This window comes from Chelon labrosus (genome assembly GCF_963514085.1).
Source record: "Chelon labrosus genome assembly, chromosome: 20".
Lineage (NCBI taxonomy): Eukaryota > Metazoa > Chordata > Actinopteri > Mugiliformes > Mugilidae > Chelon > Chelon labrosus.
In genome coordinates, this window is record NC_140353.1 from 4064192 (window position 1) to 4083274 (window position 19083).

Genomic DNA, 19083 nt, shown 5'->3' on the forward strand with positions numbered 1-19083 from the left:
TTGAAGCAGCCTTGGTCGATGCTTCCTTGTGGTTTACCTCACACCTCGGTGCACAAAACCGTTGAAATGCTGATGCCAAGCTGAAATTAGTTCAGCCTGGCACCTGCACTGCCACGGTTTTGTTTGCGTATCATTGCTACAAATTTCTATTAAAATCGGATGGTGTCTTGTTGGCACATAACCCTGCTCCCATTCACTGCTGCTGTGTTAGGTTTAGATTATTTGAGAGGCTGCAGGATGAAGAACGCTCTGTATTAACTGCCGTTGCACAAAGTAGCCCTGCGACAGAAGTTGCGCAAGAAGTGTAATTCGTTGTTGCACATCCTGCTGGTGGTTGTCTTGGTAAGAGAATTACTGTGCACCAACACTTGGTTGTGCCATGAAAAGGGTTTGACTGTGGGGTGTGTCCAACATACTTAGAAATGAGGCCAGGTTTCCTGCTTCAGTTGTTTCAGTTTTGCCTTGTTGGCTTCACCTTCATCTGTCAAAGCTCAGCTATCCTTTCTGCCGAGGAAAGCTTCTCCCCCCCCCCTGCTCCCGCTGTAGTTTCATCTCATTTTACACATTATATACATGGCATATTGTGTTACATTTTTGTTGGTGTTATCCTTTTTTTTTTTTGTCTTTTTAAGCAGGTTTTTATTGCAGAGATCTAAATCCCTTTTCCTTCCACAATCCCATTCTAGTAGTTGGATTTCTACCCCCTAACCGTAGCTTACTAATACTAGCTGTGCAGGCTTTGCCATCATCTGCATGACTGTGTGGTTCTCACAACACACACACACACACACACACACACACACACACACACACACACTAACAAGCCCTTAGCTCATTCCAAATGAATCTCCAGCGCTGGTTAACACGTTAAATCATGCATTAACATGGTGCTTGGAGTGCCGTCTCCACCATGGCTGTGTAACAGGAGCAGGGTGGCACTTCTTTTCACAGTTTATGGAGGAGGAGGAGGAGGACAAGAACTCCTGAGGGGGGGGGATTAAGACTAGGACGGGTCTGGTTATATTCTCTCTCTTTTTTTTTTTTTTTTTTTTTTTTTTTTTAAACGTGGTTTTCGGCGGCCTAAACTTGACCCCTGATTCTGGCCGACTAAAAAACAACCACAGGTTTGATTCAGAGGTCAAACAACCGTCTGTGGGAATCTGTTTCTGTCTGCTGAGCAACCATGGCGCCTCGCTCTAGGAATCAGAGGAGAAAGGGTAGAATGGGATTTGGGATTATCCCACGCCGCAGACGCACACCTGAAGGTCTGCCATCTTTATCTCCTCTGTCCAGGCTGCTCAGTATTCTGTCTTGGCTGTGGGACTGTTGTAGTCCTGTAGCCTTGTTGTTTTTTTTGTTGTTGCTTTTAATTTAAATCACACAATAACACGTGGGTATCACTTCCTGCTGTCACTGGGATCTGGTTTGGGAACAGTAATGCGTTTACTGGCTTCCATCGTAATAGTACTAACAGTATTCATCATCAAACAACACCCATCAATTCTCCCGTCAGAGTGGAATCACGTGGAGCTTCCTGATCCATTGCCTCACTCACTCACCCGTAACCCAGCTTCACCAAAAAAAAGAAACCCCAAAATCAATTCCTTTCCTGCGGGCTCCAGACAATTTTTAGACATCTTAGGTAACATTTTCATACCTTGTTCCTCCCCCCCCCCATCTCCTCCACCCCTCTCACCCACCCTCCCCTTTTTTTTTTTTTTTACCACATCCACTTCCAGGACAGGAAATTCTTCAAAGGATTCTTTGCAAAAGTAAGTTATTGCTTTGTGTGTCTTGAGTGCGATTCTCTTTATTATTATGATATTTTTTTTCCTCTCTTTCCTCCTCTCACTCTTCACTCTTTGATCACATCTGAAGGCTGGAAGAAACACATAAAAAAACACGCAGGGGAAATCTGTCGAGAGACAAACACACCGATGCATGTGTCTGTGAGCAGGTGGGGTGGTTTAGGCCGGGGTGGGGCACTTTGGTGTTTTTGTATGTGTGGTGTAAGTGTGGATTTTTTATTTTTGTATTAACAGGCGTGCCTTCTTCTGTCCCTTCAGCCCTTCTTCCTTGAACCAAAAATGGAACAATGAACTTATTGTATGAATGAACATTTCCTGTTTTATTGTCGTGATTAATCTATGAGGTCACAACCAAGTCTCAACCGTGCGACACTTACACAAAAAAAAACCAACAACAACACCTCTCTTGTCTTTCTCTTTATTTACAGGTGTGTTTTGTGTGTGTGTGTTTGTTTGTTGACAGTTTTTTTTTATGTGTATAGGTGCCAAGGATTGGTACATAATAAGAAGTAATCTTAGGGGACATGGAAAAACACGAAACGCTTCCTTTCCTTAACTCGTCCGTATTTCTGTTGTGTGTGTGTTTGCAGGCTGGGAAGAAGGCAGTGCGAGCCGTGCTGTGGGTGTCGGCAGATGGTCTTCGTGTTGTAGACGACAAAACAAAGGTAAAAGGTCCCCTCGGTCGTCGTCGCGCGCTTGGAAATACCAGGATCTTAAAAACAGAGCAGTCACAAGGAAGGAGGTTTTTTTTTTTTTTTTTTTTTAAACACGTGGCTTTTAGTAGCTTTGAAGGTGGAAGCCGCTGAGCTCCGGGAGTTAATAATGATCGCCACGCTACTATGACTTTAGTCTAGTGACCTCCAAAAGGCCCTCTGAGGAAATATGTACTCAGTGCACCTGCAGGAGTGGAAACGAGCTGTGTTAAGAGCATTACAGGTAACACTGACACCTGCTGGAGGCCGCTGGTACTGCAACACACCTTCAACTCGTGATCAATTCTCACTTACCAGCTCATTAGGCACACAAGTGAAAATAAATGTATTCTAATATAACAGGCCTGCGCTAAATCTCCATTCACGCCTGTTATAATGTTCAATTTATGTCAGAAAGGTGGTGATTCAGCTGTACGATCATTTTGGAGGATGTGTTTCTGTATCAAACAAATGCTGAATACCATAACCATCATGAAGCTAAGAAGACTGATTTGTTTTCAGTGAGAAATATATACGAAGTAGGACATTTTATACTAATATTAATCCACCAAAAACCTCAGCTGACCAGGAAGTTTCCTAAAACTTTATTTTATTATCAGACAGTTTCTTAAAAATGTAGTTCTAGATTAATTTTCTGATTTCTTTTTATTTGTCAACCTGCTTTACCTTATTTTCTACTAGAAGTAATAAATAATAATGTTGAACGTCCAAGATCTACGTGACAGATTATTTTCCTGTGTTGCTTTTCATCTGTGAGCGTCTGTGGCCGACTGGTGCTTCAGGAGCTGAAAGCAGCTCAGTGAAGTTTGAGTGCTGCTCGCTATGAAGTCATTCAACCCACGTATTGACTGACTAAGACTCACTCAGCTGTGACCGCTGTTTATTATGTCATCATAACGAGACGTCGATGCTTTCTGCAGGACCTGATTCTGGACCAGACAATAGAGAAGGTGTCGTTCTGCGCCCCGGACAGGAACTTTGAGAGAGCGTTTTCTTACATCTGTAGGGACGGCACCACGCGACGCTGGATCTGCCACTGCTTCATGGCCATTAAAGACTCGGTAAGAATGAATCTACTGTTACAGCTACGTTCCCTTGATTCGTATTATTTATAGAATAAATTTAAAGTGCATTTACACGAGGACATATTTTAACTTGGGAATAATTTACTACTTTTGTCGAGACCGCCCTTAATTTTTTTTTAAACCGCTCTCTTTCAGGGAGAGCGCCTCAGTCACGCTGTGGGTTGTGCGTTCGCTGCCTGTCTGGAGCGAAAACAGAAGCGAGAGAAAGAGTGCGGGGTCACCGCAACCTTCGACGCCAACAGAACCACTTTCACCCGGGAGGGCTCGTTTCGCGTTACCACGGCAACGGAGGCGGCGGAGCGGGAGGAGGTCATGAGGCAGATACAGGACGCTAAAAAAGGTCTGCGGCGTTATTCCCTGATGAGTTGACAGTTTAACCTCCCGTACCTGTTTGTTTTGTTCTTGTGTCTCATGTTGAAGACTAAATAGACATTTGAGGACTGGATTCATAATTAAAATGTTTCGATAAGGTTTTACTTGGACTTTCCTCGCACCTCTCCGTGGAGGATTATTGTCTGAATTTTGTCCCTCTCCAACAGCAGAGACAGACGTGAAGGTGGTTGGGAACTCGGCCACCGGTTTGACAAACACCGCAGTACACCAGACGGGAGGCTCTCCATCACCCACGTCCTCCCCGCCGCTCCCGGTGTCCGCGCTGGGTCCTCAGGTGATACCCCGCAGACACGCGCCGGCCGAGGCGCTCGCCAGGCAGGGCTCCTTCAGAGGCTTCCCGGCCCTCCAGACGTCCCCCTTCAAGCGACAGCTGTCACTGCGCATGAACGAGCTGCCGTCCAACGTGCAGCGCAAGTCTGACTTCCCCTTGACAAACACAGGTGAGTCTAGGACACTGTCCTGCTGTTCCTGTCCTTCTTTGTTATTCAGTACAGCTCGCTGAAAACCTGCAAGCAAAGATAAAAATACCAATCTCATGAACTGTTTCTCTCACCTTCTACTATAATATAGTTTTGGTTTTTTTTCTCTGGTGCTCCTCTTTTAGTCCCCGAGGTGGAGGGGGAAGGTGACAGCATCAGTTCGCTGTGTACTCAGATCACGGTCGCTTTCAGTGGACCCCCAGAGGACCCCTTCTCCTCCGCTCCAATGCCTAAACCAACCTCGTCCCCGCAGTCTCCTGTCGCACCAGGTAAAACGTCTCGCATGTGAATGGACGTCTGCTCTCTGTTCTGATCTGCTGTGTGTGTGACAACCTCTGACTGGATCATTTTGCATAAAACTGCAACATTTCAAGTTTTAAAATAATATCTTATTATTGCTGCAGTTAAACATTATATTAGCCTACTTCCCTCTGTAGCTTTAGAGACGTGAAAGTAATCAATTATCATAAATTTTTGCAGCTGCCTGTATATAAAAAAAAGCCACACAAAAAAAAAGAGGAAGCAGACGATAAAAGACTAGTTTATAGCCTATAATCCTGTCTGAATTTCCTGGTAGTTCAGCTCAACAGAATCAACTTCCAGTGATGTGTTGAAGCTGCATGCACTTTGAACAGCAACAGAAATATGACATTTTCTCACACCTGCACTCATAGCATTTATTTTCTTTTTATGATCGCTAATTAACTCCGTAACGGTTTTGTGCATGTCCGACTAAACATCAGTCCACATCAACATCCTAGCTTGCTCGTACTAGCTCGTGTCTCTTATCTGCTTTAGTGAATGGCACATCTCCTGCCTTCTCTGTTGCTGTTGCTGCTGCTGCTGCTACCGCTAACCCCCCAGTTCTGCCCCCTGCTCTGCCTGCTCGAGACACTAACCCCTGGGCTAAGACCCCAGCAGGGGCCCCGGCCTCAGCACAGCCAGGTAAGCAGCTCCTCAGAGAGACTCACATTGTACTTCTATCCTTATTACATCTGTATAATGTAACGAGGTATACGGAGACAAGATGCTGAGATTCACTCAAGTCCTTCATGTTTGACTGGTGCTTAAAAAGTGGCATGGACTAGTAGTGACTCTGATGGCGGCTCTTTGACTGATTCAGCATGTTGAATCAGCGGTGGAAGAAGTTGCCCAGAGAGATCAGTCTGATTAGCTGATCAGCTTAGAGAGCAAAGACCAAAGTAAACCAAATGAGGTCACAATTAACAGGACAACACAGAAGGCTCTTTCTCATTTTGCATCTTCATCTCATCTGAACATTTAAATACACAGATACTGTCACAACAACATGATCATTTAGAATAAAGAAACCGTAGACCAACTGCTCAGCATGAATAGCTCATCTCTCTTTTTGATTGATGAGTTCAGACTACTGCCACCTGCTGGGATGAAGAGTTATTTCCCTTCTCACAGGTGCAGCATCAGTTTGTTATCTATGACTGAAGATGAGACTATAATTTGATGTGCCGTTGTTGCACATTCAGAGTGTAATGATTCACTTTAACGAGCTAATAATCAGGATAATAAAACATTCATTGTCAATCTGTCGTCCCTGACACGGTGTCCCTCTTGTATTCCTTGGTAAATGTTTAGTCGAGACTCATTCTTGTACTTTGCACCAACAGGAAGTGACTGGTCATCAACTGCCCCGGTGATAGTAGCCCCCCCCACATCTTCTCCAGGCATACCGTCTCACAGGCGCACACCATCGGAAGCAGACCGGTGGTTAGAAGAAGTCACCAAATCTGTCAGAGCCCCTCAACCTAATCCCATCATGGCAGCGGCCACGCCCACGCCTCCCCCCCAGCCGTTCGCTGCCGCTGTGCCGATGCCCGTGGCTTCTGTTTCACCTGTTCCCCCGGTGACTTACATGCCCTCTCTCCCCCCTGCCGTGCCCATGTTGCCCCCTCGCCAGCCCGCCTTCCACCCTCAGGCCCCGGCCTCCTACCCAATGTCCAACGGGATTCCGTTCTCTCAGCCCAGCGTGCCCGTGTTTGGCATCACTCCTTCACAGATGGTGGCTAATGTGTTCGGCTCAGCGGCACAGCCCCAGCAGTTCCCCATCCCGGCCTCAACGACACCCCAGCATGATGTTCACGCTGGAGGCAACGTCAGCCCGTTCATCAAACCCCCACCGTCCACCACAGTGAACCCCGCTCCCCTCCAGCCATCCAATGGCAGCGTGACCTTTAACGGGGCAGACAGCTGGGCTGCTTCGGCTCAAATCCCTCCGTCCTCTCCCTCCACCCTGCCGCCCCCACAGCAGCAGGAAGACGCCTTTGAGGCCCAGTGGGCAGCCCTGGAGGGCCGCTCACGCCAACGCACCACACCGTCGCCCACGAATCCCTTCTCCACCGAGCTGCACAAGACCTTTGAGATCCAGCTCTGAGGGCTGTGTTTGAGATTAGAAAATACTGGACAATAAAGACTTGAGCAGCTGGATGATTGACGACAGAAGAGATGGGAAAGTCCGCCTGCCTCCCGCTCTCTTGGTTTTAGTGGATGAACTCAGCGGGGCTGAAATGAAGTGGGAGACAGTGGAGTGACTCAGCGGGGAGCAGGACCCTGCACAGCAGCAAGAGAGGAAGTAAAAAAAAAACAAAACAGGTTGCTGTTAACAAGGCTGCAGCTCCCCAGGCATTTCATTAGCATTGTCTGTATTGTTTTGTTTGTGCTGTGGAGCGCAAGGTCGCCGTTACCCTGTGGAATATCTGTGTCGCGCCACACCTCGTCTGCCCCTCCACCCGCCCAGGTGTGGCGGCTCCCGTCGTTTGCCCGCCGTCACTCTTGGCCCAGCTCCCAGCGTCCCCCCGTTGGCAGGACAAGGCCTCCCTCACCTGGAGGAACTGCAGCACTGAGAACTCGGCTTCCACATGAGAAGTTCTCATTAATAACTTCCCAGTCATGAGAATAGAGTGAGACAATGCCAAAATCTTTATTTTTATGCATTAAGTATATTTTAAATAGCTTTGGAATCTAACAGAAGAGTTGTAAGTAATTTTGCCAAAGGCACAGGCTAGCTACAATGAAACAAGTTTATGTTCGTGTATACAAGAAATGATCGTATATGTTATACATAAATATATATATATATATCTATAAAGAATCTATACTGTACACAGCTCACAGCAGTGCTAATTTTTAATGTGATGTAAAGAGATTTTGTGAAGGGACAGCTGCTTTACTTTTGTGGTTTTTTTTTATATAAAGAAAATCTCTTTATTGCCGTCTCTCGCATCCTGTGATTGGATGTGAAGCATCTCACTGTAAATAGGGAATCATTGCAGCAACAATCAATGTGGACCTAGCAATGGTGGTGGTGCCCGACTGGTTGCCTCTCTTACCTGTGCTCAGTTTTTAATAGTTTAGTACGCATCAGTACTTAACATTTAACTTCTCCCGTCTTACTCGTCATTCTTATTTTGTGTGTGGTAACGACCTCCTTTTTTTAATTTTATTATTTTATTTAACACGGTAGGATGCATTGTCTCTTTCTCCACATTTATTATTTTTTTTAAGTAGTCGATTTTTAATTTTTTTTTTTTATTATTATTTTATTTTGCACAAGCACTAAAGTAGATGATTTGACCTCACAGGTGACCTTGATCAACGTGGGTTAGGTCAGTTGTGGTGCTGCAGTGGCTGACCTGCCCTGACCTCCGTTAGCCTGCCGTGGTTGTGACGGGCAGCAGAAAAAACTGCAGGGAGATTTAAAAAAAGAAAAACAAACAAAAAAAACGGCTTCATCTCTCACCGTCTGATTTCTCTCTGTCATGTTTTTATTTTTTTAAATCAAGCCTGTGAATACGATCTATTCTCTGATCTATTTTTCCATTTTGTAATTATTTCATTACTTTATTCCACTTTTTTGGAGAAATATTGAAGCTAAAAGATTGAATAAATTCATGGTGGTAGAGGAAAAGAAACTGGTCTGTGTTTTTGATTGAATGCAATAAACAACCTTTTGTGAAGTCTTTTAACACTTACGAGAACTTAATTCCTGAGTTAGTGAAGTATTTGGAAGTATTTTTATATATTCATCAAATATTATGGCAGATTTGAACTGATTTCCAGTTCTCACAAGTGAGAAATTTTTGCTGCTATGTTATTGTAAATTCAGTATCCTTGTGTTCTGGGCTGTTTGTCAAACCAAACATTAAGTTGCTAACCTAGAGCTGCAGCCTTAAAACAGGTTCATAAATAAATATTAATATAAATATATATTATTCAGGCAGGTCATTTAAAATAAACCCTGTCAATTTACATAATATAAAACCATTCAGAACGCTGTGTGTTATAGAAGTAATTATCTTATTTGTATTTTTCTGGTGGCTGTAATGACCTCTAATGTTGATGCAGTGCGTCAGTTGGTCCGCCCCTCCAACAGGTGGCGCTGCCTACAGAACTGCGTCCCGGTGCGCATGCGTCGTTATAAATACAGCTCCCGAAGACATGGCTCAGTCCAGCAAGCTAGTGTACATGTGTGGGAAAGTGGCGTTGTGTTGCTTAAAAACGTAAAGGTAAGAGTCAGAATGTGTCAGTCACAACGCAAAGAAGTACTCCTTTACTTTAAAACAGCAGTGTCATCATTAAAGTAAAAAAAAAAAGCCGCTTAGCTAACCAAGAGCTAGCCGGTTAACCGGTTAGCTCTTGGTTATCCAGGCTAACGCTGATAACAACTTTGCCTAAATGAGAAAATGTGGCACAAATACACACTGAAAAGTAATTCTTACTACGTTTGTGCATTTAAAACGGAATTTCATTTGAAAGGAAATGACAACCTGGTATGTTTGACATGGTTATTTAACAGCTAATTAGCAAAGCTAGCAAAAGTTGTCTTAACTGCTAGCTAGCTGTTCAGTGACAGCTTGACGTTCGCTTCAGAGAGAGGTTTGTGTTGTGTATGAAGTCGCTGCTGCCTTATTTTTTTTATTGCAGCACAACAAAACGTCTTCTGTTCTGCTTATAATTGGCTTAAAGTATTAACGTAGCCTCTAACTTGGTCTGGATAGCGGAGAATAGCATGCTAACGTGGGTTAGCTTTTATGCAACCCATCACCTACTTAGAAAATGCCTGGTATTGTTATTGTTTTTAACTTGTGCGTATGTTTTTATTTTGTTAACCGCTGCTGAGCATTGACTCCATATTATGTAGAGACGTTACAGGAAACTAAAATGTGTTAATCTTTAAGTGTCACATGTTTGGGATCATAATAATCACTGCTGCCAAATGAAAGTAGTATGTATGATAAACATAAGAAGCTTGATAAGTATAAAGGTGGATTAGAAATGACTGAGGTTAGAATATGGCTGAAATTCCTATTTATTATAGCCATAATGGAGGTAAAGGGCGCCGGTGATTTCTGGTTTTTGTTTCTGTTCTCTGCACAAATTTATCGTCCCAGTTAGCAGTCAATGTTAAGACTTAAATATAAAATGATTACTTGTTTGTTTTGTCCCAGAGATATGCAGTGCCTGTCCAGATCACAGAAACAGAGCCACGTGTACTGACATTGGAAAGGTAAAACATCGCGTGAAATGTGTAAGACTTGCAAGTCGACCCACTCACATCAGCGTCTGCGTTTTTTTTTACTCTAGGTTTAAACTTTTCTGGCTGTTTAAGAACTCTACAAGTCGACATGTCTCATCGAGGGCCTTTAACTGCCGCCATAACAACAGTACTGGGAGCAGCCTTAGGAGGGCTGCTCATATGGCGAGTGTATAAAACGAAAAGGAAGAGGCTGCCTTCCGTCCAGAAGGTGGCCGATCCTGTGGAGGCTCCGTGTCCCGTGCAAAAAGAGTTGACAGCTGAAGAGTACGAACAAATCCAGCCGCCGCCTCTTCGAGACAAGGAGTTTAAGACTGTAGAATGTCAGACGTCACTGCTGGGGGGTAAACCAGTGATGGTGAGCTCTGAAGAGGATTGGCAGCGGATATGGCCACTGATGCAGGAGGAGCTGTCAGTCTTCCCTGTACTCGGGCTTGACTGTGAATGGGTAAAGACCAAAGGCGTAAGATATAACTTTTGCATGTTAGTACATCAGAAAAAAGGATAAATCCACCTGATTGCCACGCACATCTGAGATCAAGCAATTGACAGGATGAAAGAAGCGATCTGAAAAGGTTGATCTGAGCTGCAGGAAACGCCAAATGAATTTAATCCGCTATGGAATTGATTCACCAACAAATAAATTGCAACCCAAATAAAACTCTTAAATTGCATTTGACATCAGATTGATTATTTAAAGCAGTGTAATAATTTCAGATGGGTGGAATTTTCCTTTAAACATCCATCTCTACGTTTCTAAATGACTTTCTGTCTCATCTGACCGGGCTGCTGTTTGCTGTTGCAGGTGTCGGTGAAAGGCCGAGCGTCCGCGGTCTCCCTGCTACAGATGGCCTCGTACTCTGGTCTCTGTGTCCTGGTCAGGCTGCTGGCATTTCGCAGCCCACAGCAGCCCTTCCCACTGAGCTTGATCGAGGTTCTGAGAAACCCACACATCTTGAAAGTTGGCGTTGGTTGCTATGAAGACGGCAAGCGTCTGACGCGGGACTACGGTCTGTCGCTGACGTGTACAGTCGACCTGCGTTACCTTGCCTTGAGACAGAGGTGACTTTTTCTTTTTAGTCATCTCTCTTTAGTCATATTTTGTTAAGTTATTTAAATTGCTGACTGATCCTTTTAAAATCTCTCTGTTTTAGGCAAGCTTTGGTGAATAATGGCCTCAGTCTGAAATCCCTGGCAGCGGATCTGTTGAATGTATCACTGGATAAATCTCTCGAGCTGCGCTGCAGTGACTGGGAAGCAGATCAGTTGACACTGGAGCAGGTGGTGATCCACATTTTTTCATATTCCTCATTTTTCGGAGCTTAAGTTACCCCCGGTGAGAAAACTGATGATACCATCTGCAGCTTGAATGCAGCTATCGTGCCTTGTTTATCTGCAACTACAAAGCTTTGTTGAAATCTAAGCCCTGCTTCTAACTTGCCTCTCCATGGCAACAACAGCATGGGTAACAGCATGGGTATTGTAGTATTTAAAGTAGAGCTGCAACCAAAGATTAGTTGCTTACACCCACTGAGTGACATTAAGGGAAATCAATGTGGTTTAGTTTTGTGCAGAATCAACTTAATGCACTGGAAAGCAGCGCTGCCATGCTAGCCAATAGTCTCTGCTCTAGAGAGTTCATGTCTGGAAAAACAACATACACTATATTACCAAAAGTATTCGCTCACCTGCCTTTACTCATTCTATGAACTGAAGTGCCATCCCATTCCTAACTCATAGAATTCAATATGATGTCGGTCCACCTTTTGCAGCTATTACAGCTTCAACTCTTCTGGGAAGACTGTCCACAAGGTTGAGGAGAGTGTTTATAGGAATTTTTGACCATTCTTCCAAAAGCGCATTGGTGAGGTCACACACTGATGTTGGTCGAGAAGGCCTGGCTCTCAGTCTCCGCTCTAATTCATCCCAAAGGTGTTCTATCGGGTTCAGGTCAGGACTCTGTGCAGGCCAGTCAAGTTCATCCACACCAGACTCTGTCATCCACGTCTTTATGGACCTTGCTTTGTGCACTGGTGCACAGTCATGTTGGAAGAGGAAGGGGCCCGCTCCAAACTGTTCCCACAAGGTTGGGAGCATGGAATTGTCCAAAATGTTTTGGTATCCTGAAGCATTCAATGTTCCTTTCACTGGAACTAAGGGGCCAAGCCCAGCTCCTGAAAAACAACCCCATACCATAATTCCTCCTCCACCAAATTTCACAGTTGGCACAATGCAATCTGAAATGTACCGTTCTCCTGGCAACCTCCAAACCCAGACTCGTCCATCAGATTGCCAGATGGAAAAGCGTGATTCATCACTCCAGAGAACGCGTCTCCACTGCTCTAGAGGCCAGTGGCGGCGTGCTTTACACCATTGCATCCGACGCCTTGCATTGCACTTGGTGATGTGTGGCTTGGCTGCAGCTGCTCGGCCATGGAAACCCATTCCATGAAGCTCTCTGCGTACTGTACTTGGGCTAATCTGAAGGTCACATGAAGTTTGTAGCTCTGTAGCAATTGACTGTGCAGAAAGTCGGCGACCTCTTTGCACTATGCGCTTCAGCATCCGCTGACCCCTCTCCGTCACTTTACGTGGCCTACCACTTCGTGGCTGAGTTGCTGTTTTTCCCAAACGCTTCCATTTTGTTATAATAGAGCTGACAGTTGACTGTGGAATATTTAGGAGCGAGGAAATTTCACGACTGGATTTGTTGCACAAGTGGCATCCTATGACAGTTCCACGCTGGAATTCACTGAGCTCCTGAGAGCGGCCCATTCTTTCACAAATGTCTTGTTTCACAGTCTGCATGCCTGAGTGCTTGAATTTATACACCTGGGGCCAGGCCAAGTGATTAGAACACCTGATTCTGATCATTTGAATGGGTGAGCGAATACTTTTGGTAATATAGTGTATGAGCACACAATGATGACTCCCAGGGTCAAACCACTAAAATCAGATCAAATCATTTTAACTTAAGTCTTTCAGTATTTGAACTAAGTAAAGTGCAAGGTGCATGGTGCCCTCTGTTGAGCAGTCTGTTAGTTCTGGTTTTGATGTTCTGGTACCGTTTGCCTGATGGCAGCAGTTCAAAGCGTTTGTTGAGGGGGTGAGAAGTGTCTCTGATGATATTCCGTGCTCTGTTCTTGTAACGGCTCTGGAAATGTTCTTCAACAGGAGGCAACGAGACTCCGGTCACTCTATGCGCCTTGCAGGCCGTCTTTTCTGCCACCGTTGAGCCGTAGTACCATGATAAATAAACTAATAAATAAGCCACTAATAAATCTCTCCTGTCTGTCACTCAGATGACTTACGCTGCCAGGGACGCCCAGGTTTCCGTCGCGCTCTTTCTCCATCTCCTCGGCCTCCAGCCTGAAACCGGTCTCGCCTTTTCCAGCGGGAGCTCCTACTCAGAGTTGGCCTCCCGCTGCCAGGGTCTGGTGGATGTGCCCTTCAGGGGCCGAGGAGACGGAGATGACAAGTCTGGCGACGGAGAGAGGAAGCGGAGAGTCCGGAAGCCGCCGGTTTATGAAAGCCCGGTGTCTGGAGATCAGCAAGTCCCAGACCCTCGAAAGAACAACAAGAGGAAACCGCTGGGTGTCGGCTATTCCGCCAGGTGAGGAGACACTTGCTGTTGTCTGTACAGGAGTTATTAGATAACTCTGTTTTCTGCTGTTTGATAAATGTCTGCCTGTTTCAGGAAGTCTCCCCTCTATGATAACTGCTACCTGCATGCACCAGATGGACAGCCTCTGTGCACCTGCGACAAGAAGAAAGCAAAATGGTACCTGGATAAAGGAATAGGAGGTACACTGGATATGTTTTACTCTGAATCCTCTGAAGGTTTTTTTCTAGCTCTATCCTGCTGTTTACATCCCAGAATGTCCCATCTATCAGTGAAAAATGCCTGTCTTTAGCAAACAGAACAGTAGGGTTAATACACGGATCAGGCATAACATTATGACCACCTTCCTAATACTGTGTAAGTCTCCCTTGTGCCTCCAAAACAGTGGTGACTCATCAGAGAATGGACATGGGCCTTCTGAGGGTGTCCTGTGGTGTCTGGCAACAGAATGTTGTTAGTGGGGGGGGCTTTGAGGGGAGGGGTCTCTGTAGATCATCCCACAGATTCTTGATCAGTTTGAGATCTAGTGAATTTGGAGGCCAGGTCAACACCTTTTGTGTGTGTGCCTGTGTCAGGCTGCATCCTGCTGGGGATGGCTGCTGCCATCAAGGAGTGTCAATTGCTATGGGATGGAGGTTCCTGGTCTGGTCTAGGTGGGTGCTACATGTCTACGTAACATCCACATGAATGAATGCCAGGTCCAGAAGTTTCCCAGCAGAACATTGAACTGTCACAAGATGGTCAATGTTATTCACTTCTCCTGTCAGTGGTTGTAATGTTGTGGCTGATCCGTGTATGTAGCACTAACAAGGCTCAGAAAATGAAGAGATCACGTCTGTTTGTGTTGCAGTGCTTCAGAGTGAAGAGCCATTTGTTGTGAGGCTGCTGTTTGAGCCGTCGGGACGTCCAGACTCACAGCAGGACTACTATCTCACCGCTAAGGAGAATCTCTGCGTGGTGTGTGGAAAAGCAGATTCCTACATCAGGTTTGACTTTTGATTCTAAACTAGCAGTTACTTGAGTGGCTGTTGTAATGTATTCTGTTAAAGCAGATGGTTTGACTCATTCTGTGTCGGCACTGAGTTACTTCCTCTGCTCCGACAGGAAAAACATCGTGCCACACGAGTACAGACGACATTTTCCCACCGAGATGAAGGACCACAACTCCCATGACATCCTGCTGCTCTGCACCAGCTGCCACGCCGCCTCCAACGTGCACGACGGCTTCCTGAAGCAGCGGCTGGCCGAGGAGTTCGCCGCCCCTCAGGGCTGCGAGGAGGGAGTCCGCCTGCTGGAGGACTCGGACCGACGGCGAGTCCGTTCGGCGGCTCGGGCCCTGCTCACCGCGGGGGAAGGACTGCCGGAGCAGCGGCGAGAGGAGCTGCAGGCGTTGATAAAGAACTTCCTGGACGAAGAGGAGGAGCTGACGAACGAGGTGCTGCAGCGGGCGGCCGATTTGGAGACGAGGTGGGTTTCGGAACGTATCTTGAAATCAATCTAGTTTGAATAAAATAACAAATATTGTTCAAGACATTGGCTACGCTTACGTGGACAATATATCTTCACCCGCAGTTAAATAAAGTAGTAATTCTGCCCACTTTGGAGGGTTAAATCTACTGGAAATATAAGGGTAGAAGATTTCCCAACTTAATTAACAACAAAGAATTAATTTAATAGCAGAAAATGACCAAGACCCCCATGCTACCCCCATGTTTCTGTCCCTTCTGGAAACTGATGTTTACTCCCCGTGGAGCAAACATGATCATGAACCAGAGAGAAACAATCAGATCAAAGGTTACGTCACCCGATCCCAGTCTGATTGAAACTTTCTTCTGATCTGATCAGTTTGTTCTGATTGAGGTGGTAGCATGAGACATTTTTATTCCAGACCAACTTTCCTTTCCCGGAAAGTTGTCTGGTGTCTCTCCGATGGGAACTGATTGTGCTCCGGACCAGTCGAATAGTTTGGGCGGACTTTATGTAGTGTGCATGTCGTCTGAGCGCTGTTGAGTTTGTTTACAACAAAATCGCTCTGATTGATTGTAGGATTCTCTAATTGCATGCCGACATATTTTATAATGACAATACTAGTGTCCATGTGAAGTGCAGAACTAAAAAGTCCAGACTGTTGGTTGCTTGAGCTTCACTCGTCTTGTTACTTTGAGTCATTCGAGCCATCTCCTCCTCCCCCTCCTCCTCTCTCCTCTGAAGGATCTTTAACGAGGCGTACGTGCCTCACGGTCTGAAGGTGGTGCAGGCTCACGCCGAAAAGGGCCTGCGGGGCCTCATGGACCTGGAGCGCCGCTGGAGGCAGCACTTCCTCACCAGCATGCATCCGCGCCACCTCCCTCCCCTCTGGTCCGTCGACCACAACCACGGCAAGTTTCTCCGCAAATACGGAGAGGACCTGCCTATCAAACTCAACTGACGGGAAACGTGATTAATTTTTTGTTTGTTCTCGTCCACTTGTCGGATTTGAACCATACAAACCGCCACTCTGCTCTATAGTGAGCAGGTGAATGCACTAATCCGAGGTGGGATAATTAGCAGCGTGTGGTTGCTGACGAGCTGCCACTCTGCGACTGGGACAGTGGACGACGTCTCTGCTGACGTGGTTTCCTGTGAGATGACGTGAATGAACTCTTACCTGTGGAGAGGACGGACGGAAAAAGCTGCTCTGAACACTAAGCCTGCAACGTCGTGGTTTCGTGATTGCATATGAACACTTTTTAAGATGAGAAATGTATAATTATTTATGGAATAATAAAAAAAAAATGAGATATTGTAATTCAAAAACAGATTTTTAGATGAAAGCTGCAGCCTGCTCTTAATTTTCCCTCTAAATTTAATGAAGAACCTCCACTACTCCCCCCACACTCCATGCAGGTTAGCAGCTTCTGAGAAGAAATAATTTGCTTTGCATAGAGAGAGAGGGTCATTTTAACACGACCTTAAATCATTTTGGTGCTCTGCCCGTCTTTTTTCAGTCTATTGTCTGTTTTAGGTCGATAGATGATGTTTCCCAGAGACGTCTTGACCCCAAACTTCCTCTTTGCTCCGTTTGGTGTCAAGGTTGTTTTCCATCTCAGTGTTTGCACGGGGAGACGAACCCATCTTATTTTTCTCTAATTGCTCATATTAAAATGTTCGGGTCCCGCCGCTCGTTCTCCTGATGGTTGGGACGTCTCATGGCTCATGTTTTAATGCGCCTCTTAATCCCCAAACCAGACCGGAGGCGGCGTCGGGACCCCATTTCCGTTTTATTTCACTACGACGTCTTTTTCACAGAATCCAAACCGCACAGTGAAAGACGAGGTGCCAACTCTGACGTGAGAATTTAAAATAACCCTAAAGATAACTCCCTAAAACTCCCTTTGCAAAGCAGCGTCTTTAATCGTGTTTTCCTTTTGTCTTAAGCCCTGAAGATGTTTTCCTAAATTGTGAAAGAGATATATATATATAAATAAAAGTTTGTATTAATATCATGTGACTTGTTCAATTAAAAAAAAAAAAAAAAAAAGACACAAACACGTTCACTTTTTTTATTATTATTATTTCTTACAAAATCACAGTTTAATAAATAGTCTGTAAAAATGAGTACAAAAGTGGTTCTCTTAACATTTTCATATATGAATCACTCGTGACTTTCAGGTCAAAGGAGTCTTTAGTTGAACTTTTTTTTGTCAGGAATGACTTTTTTTATTTTTTTTTTACAATCTAGTTTTGCTGAATTAAGGCCTCTTGATTTTGGCATCAGAACAATCTGTCAGTCAAATGTTTTTTTTTTTTTTGTATCTGAATTAGTTATGAGCTCCCCTGGTTTCACAGTTCAGTCAGGAAATTAAATAAAGCACATTTACAAATAAAAAAAGGAAAAACAAAAGAAAACGGCTCAACATGCAGAATCCCTTTGTCCTAGGACGCTAACAAAACTAAGTATACCTTCTAATGGTCAGTGTTCGACACTGCAACGATAACAATGGCACGTGAGGCGGCTGCTTCGTCGAAGGGGATTCCATCAAAGTTGACTTTTTTTTTTTCCTCTCGTCTCGAGTGAATTATTAACGAGGACAAAACTTTGGGCGAATACTTTTTTTAGAGAATAAAAACGTCAAGTAAATTTTGGTGGAATTCCCCTTTTTAAGAAGTTTAGCGGTGAGAAAAGAGCGCAATCCTGGCACTCTGACATCTTTACTGCATTACAGAGAAACCTCTGAGTGGGTGGAAACACAACTGGAGATGATTTCATTTTCAGACTTTTTTTTTTTTTGTTTTGGGACGAATTCAGTGATTAGCTTAGCATTTCGCCTGCAAACATGCTGTCCTCATACTCATATAGAACACGGGAGTTTTCTCTGAGCTCAGAAATTCCCGCTTCCAAGGCTGTGAACACCACAAGACGGCACCATACATTTGAATGCAGCATAAACCTCTTTTACCATATTTGTAGTGCTCATGCTAAGTAGCTGCTAGCTTTACAGCTGGCACAAATGCATGCAAGTTGAATCAATCTAACTTTTTTTCAAGAAAACACTTGGAAGTTCTTACATTTTGTAGAATATAATGTGCTTTTGTTGTTTGGGGGCAAATTTGCGATTAGCTTAGCATTTAGCCTGCAAGCATGGCTGTATGTTTTTGGAAATTTTTGTGATTACCACAAAAATGCAGCTGCTAGCTTTATAGTTAGCATAAATGCGTCTCAGTTGACTCAATCTAACATTTCACGAGACAAATTTGGGGACAAATCTGTATTTAGCTTAGCATGTAGCATGCAAACGTGGCTGCTTTCAAACTGAACTTGTAATTTCATGGTTACAAGATGGAAAGGTGTGCACACAACTCGGACCTAAATTTTCTCATGAACACAACCCCCATTTGAAAGCGGCATACATCACCATATTTGTAGTTCTCAAGTGGCTGCTAGCTTGCTTTACAGTTAGCATAAATGTATGCAAGTCAAAACAATGAAACTTTTCACAAGAAACGCTTGGAAATTCTTGCATTTTATAGTATGTGCTCAGATGTGTGATGTGCTTTTGTTGTTTGGGGACAAATTTACAATTAGCTTAGCTTAGCATATAGCCTGCAAACATGGCTGTGGCTGTAATAGAATCAATCTAACATTTAGCTATACAAACAAACTGGGAGATGTATACATTTTAGATATACTTGTGTTTGTTGTTTTGGGACAAATTCTTGCAGTTAGCTTAGCATATAGCATACAAATATGGTTGTAGCGGTGTTTGTAGGCAGATTTTTAATGCTCCCTTCAAACAGAACTTGGACCTTATGAGAAGCCGCCATTCTTTTTACATAAACATTGCTCATATTTGTAGCCCATATGCTAAGCTAAGTGGCTGCTAGCTTTATAGTCGGTATAATCAACATTTGGCAAGACTCCTCAATGAATCCTC

At 44.6% G+C, this 19083-nt stretch overlaps 2 protein-coding genes across 6 annotated transcripts in view; both read left to right on the top strand.

Annotated features, from left to right (window-relative positions):
- The window catches only part of numb (NUMB endocytic adaptor protein), a 39089-nt gene extending 30654 nt beyond the window's left edge, over positions 1-8435 (top strand). For 2 of the 4 annotated variants that reach the window (XM_084569786.1, XM_084569787.1), the window contains 8 exons: positions 1740-1772; positions 2399-2473; positions 3442-3582; positions 3742-3946; positions 4146-4439; positions 4604-4747; positions 5277-5423; positions 6125-8435. In XM_084569786.1, coding sequence (XP_084425912.1) covers positions 1740-1772; positions 2399-2473; positions 3442-3582; positions 3742-3946; positions 4146-4439; positions 4604-4747; positions 5277-5423; positions 6125-6888 — 1803 coding nt within the window. In that variant the 3' untranslated portion in view covers positions 6889-8435. The remainder of the gene's footprint in view (positions 1-1739; positions 1773-2398; positions 2474-3441; positions 3583-3741; positions 3947-4145; positions 4440-4603; positions 4748-5276; positions 5424-6124) is intronic. The other 2 variants (XM_084569789.1, XM_084569788.1) reach the window with 2 other exon arrangements.
- A 308-nt stretch (positions 8436-8743) lies between these two features.
- Positions 8744-17168, top strand: exd2 (exonuclease 3'-5' domain containing 2). Of its 2 annotated transcripts, none has more exons than XM_084568386.1 (10): positions 8744-9019; positions 9962-10020; positions 10098-10495; positions 10853-11109; positions 11202-11328; positions 13350-13660; positions 13745-13851; positions 14520-14655; positions 14774-15136; positions 15881-17168. In XM_084568386.1, the coding sequence occupies exons 3-10, from the start codon at positions 10139-10141 to the stop codon at positions 16095-16097; spliced, it is 1875 nt and encodes a 624-aa protein (XP_084424512.1). In that variant the 5' UTR covers positions 8744-9019; positions 9962-10020; positions 10098-10138; the 3' UTR covers positions 16098-17168. The 2 variants fall into 2 exon arrangements, with proteins under 2 accessions (XP_084424512.1, XP_084424511.1); XM_084568385.1 differs by having other exon boundaries at positions 8997-9019; positions 9964-10020; positions 10098-10510.
- Positions 17169-19083: the final 1915 nt, after the last annotated feature.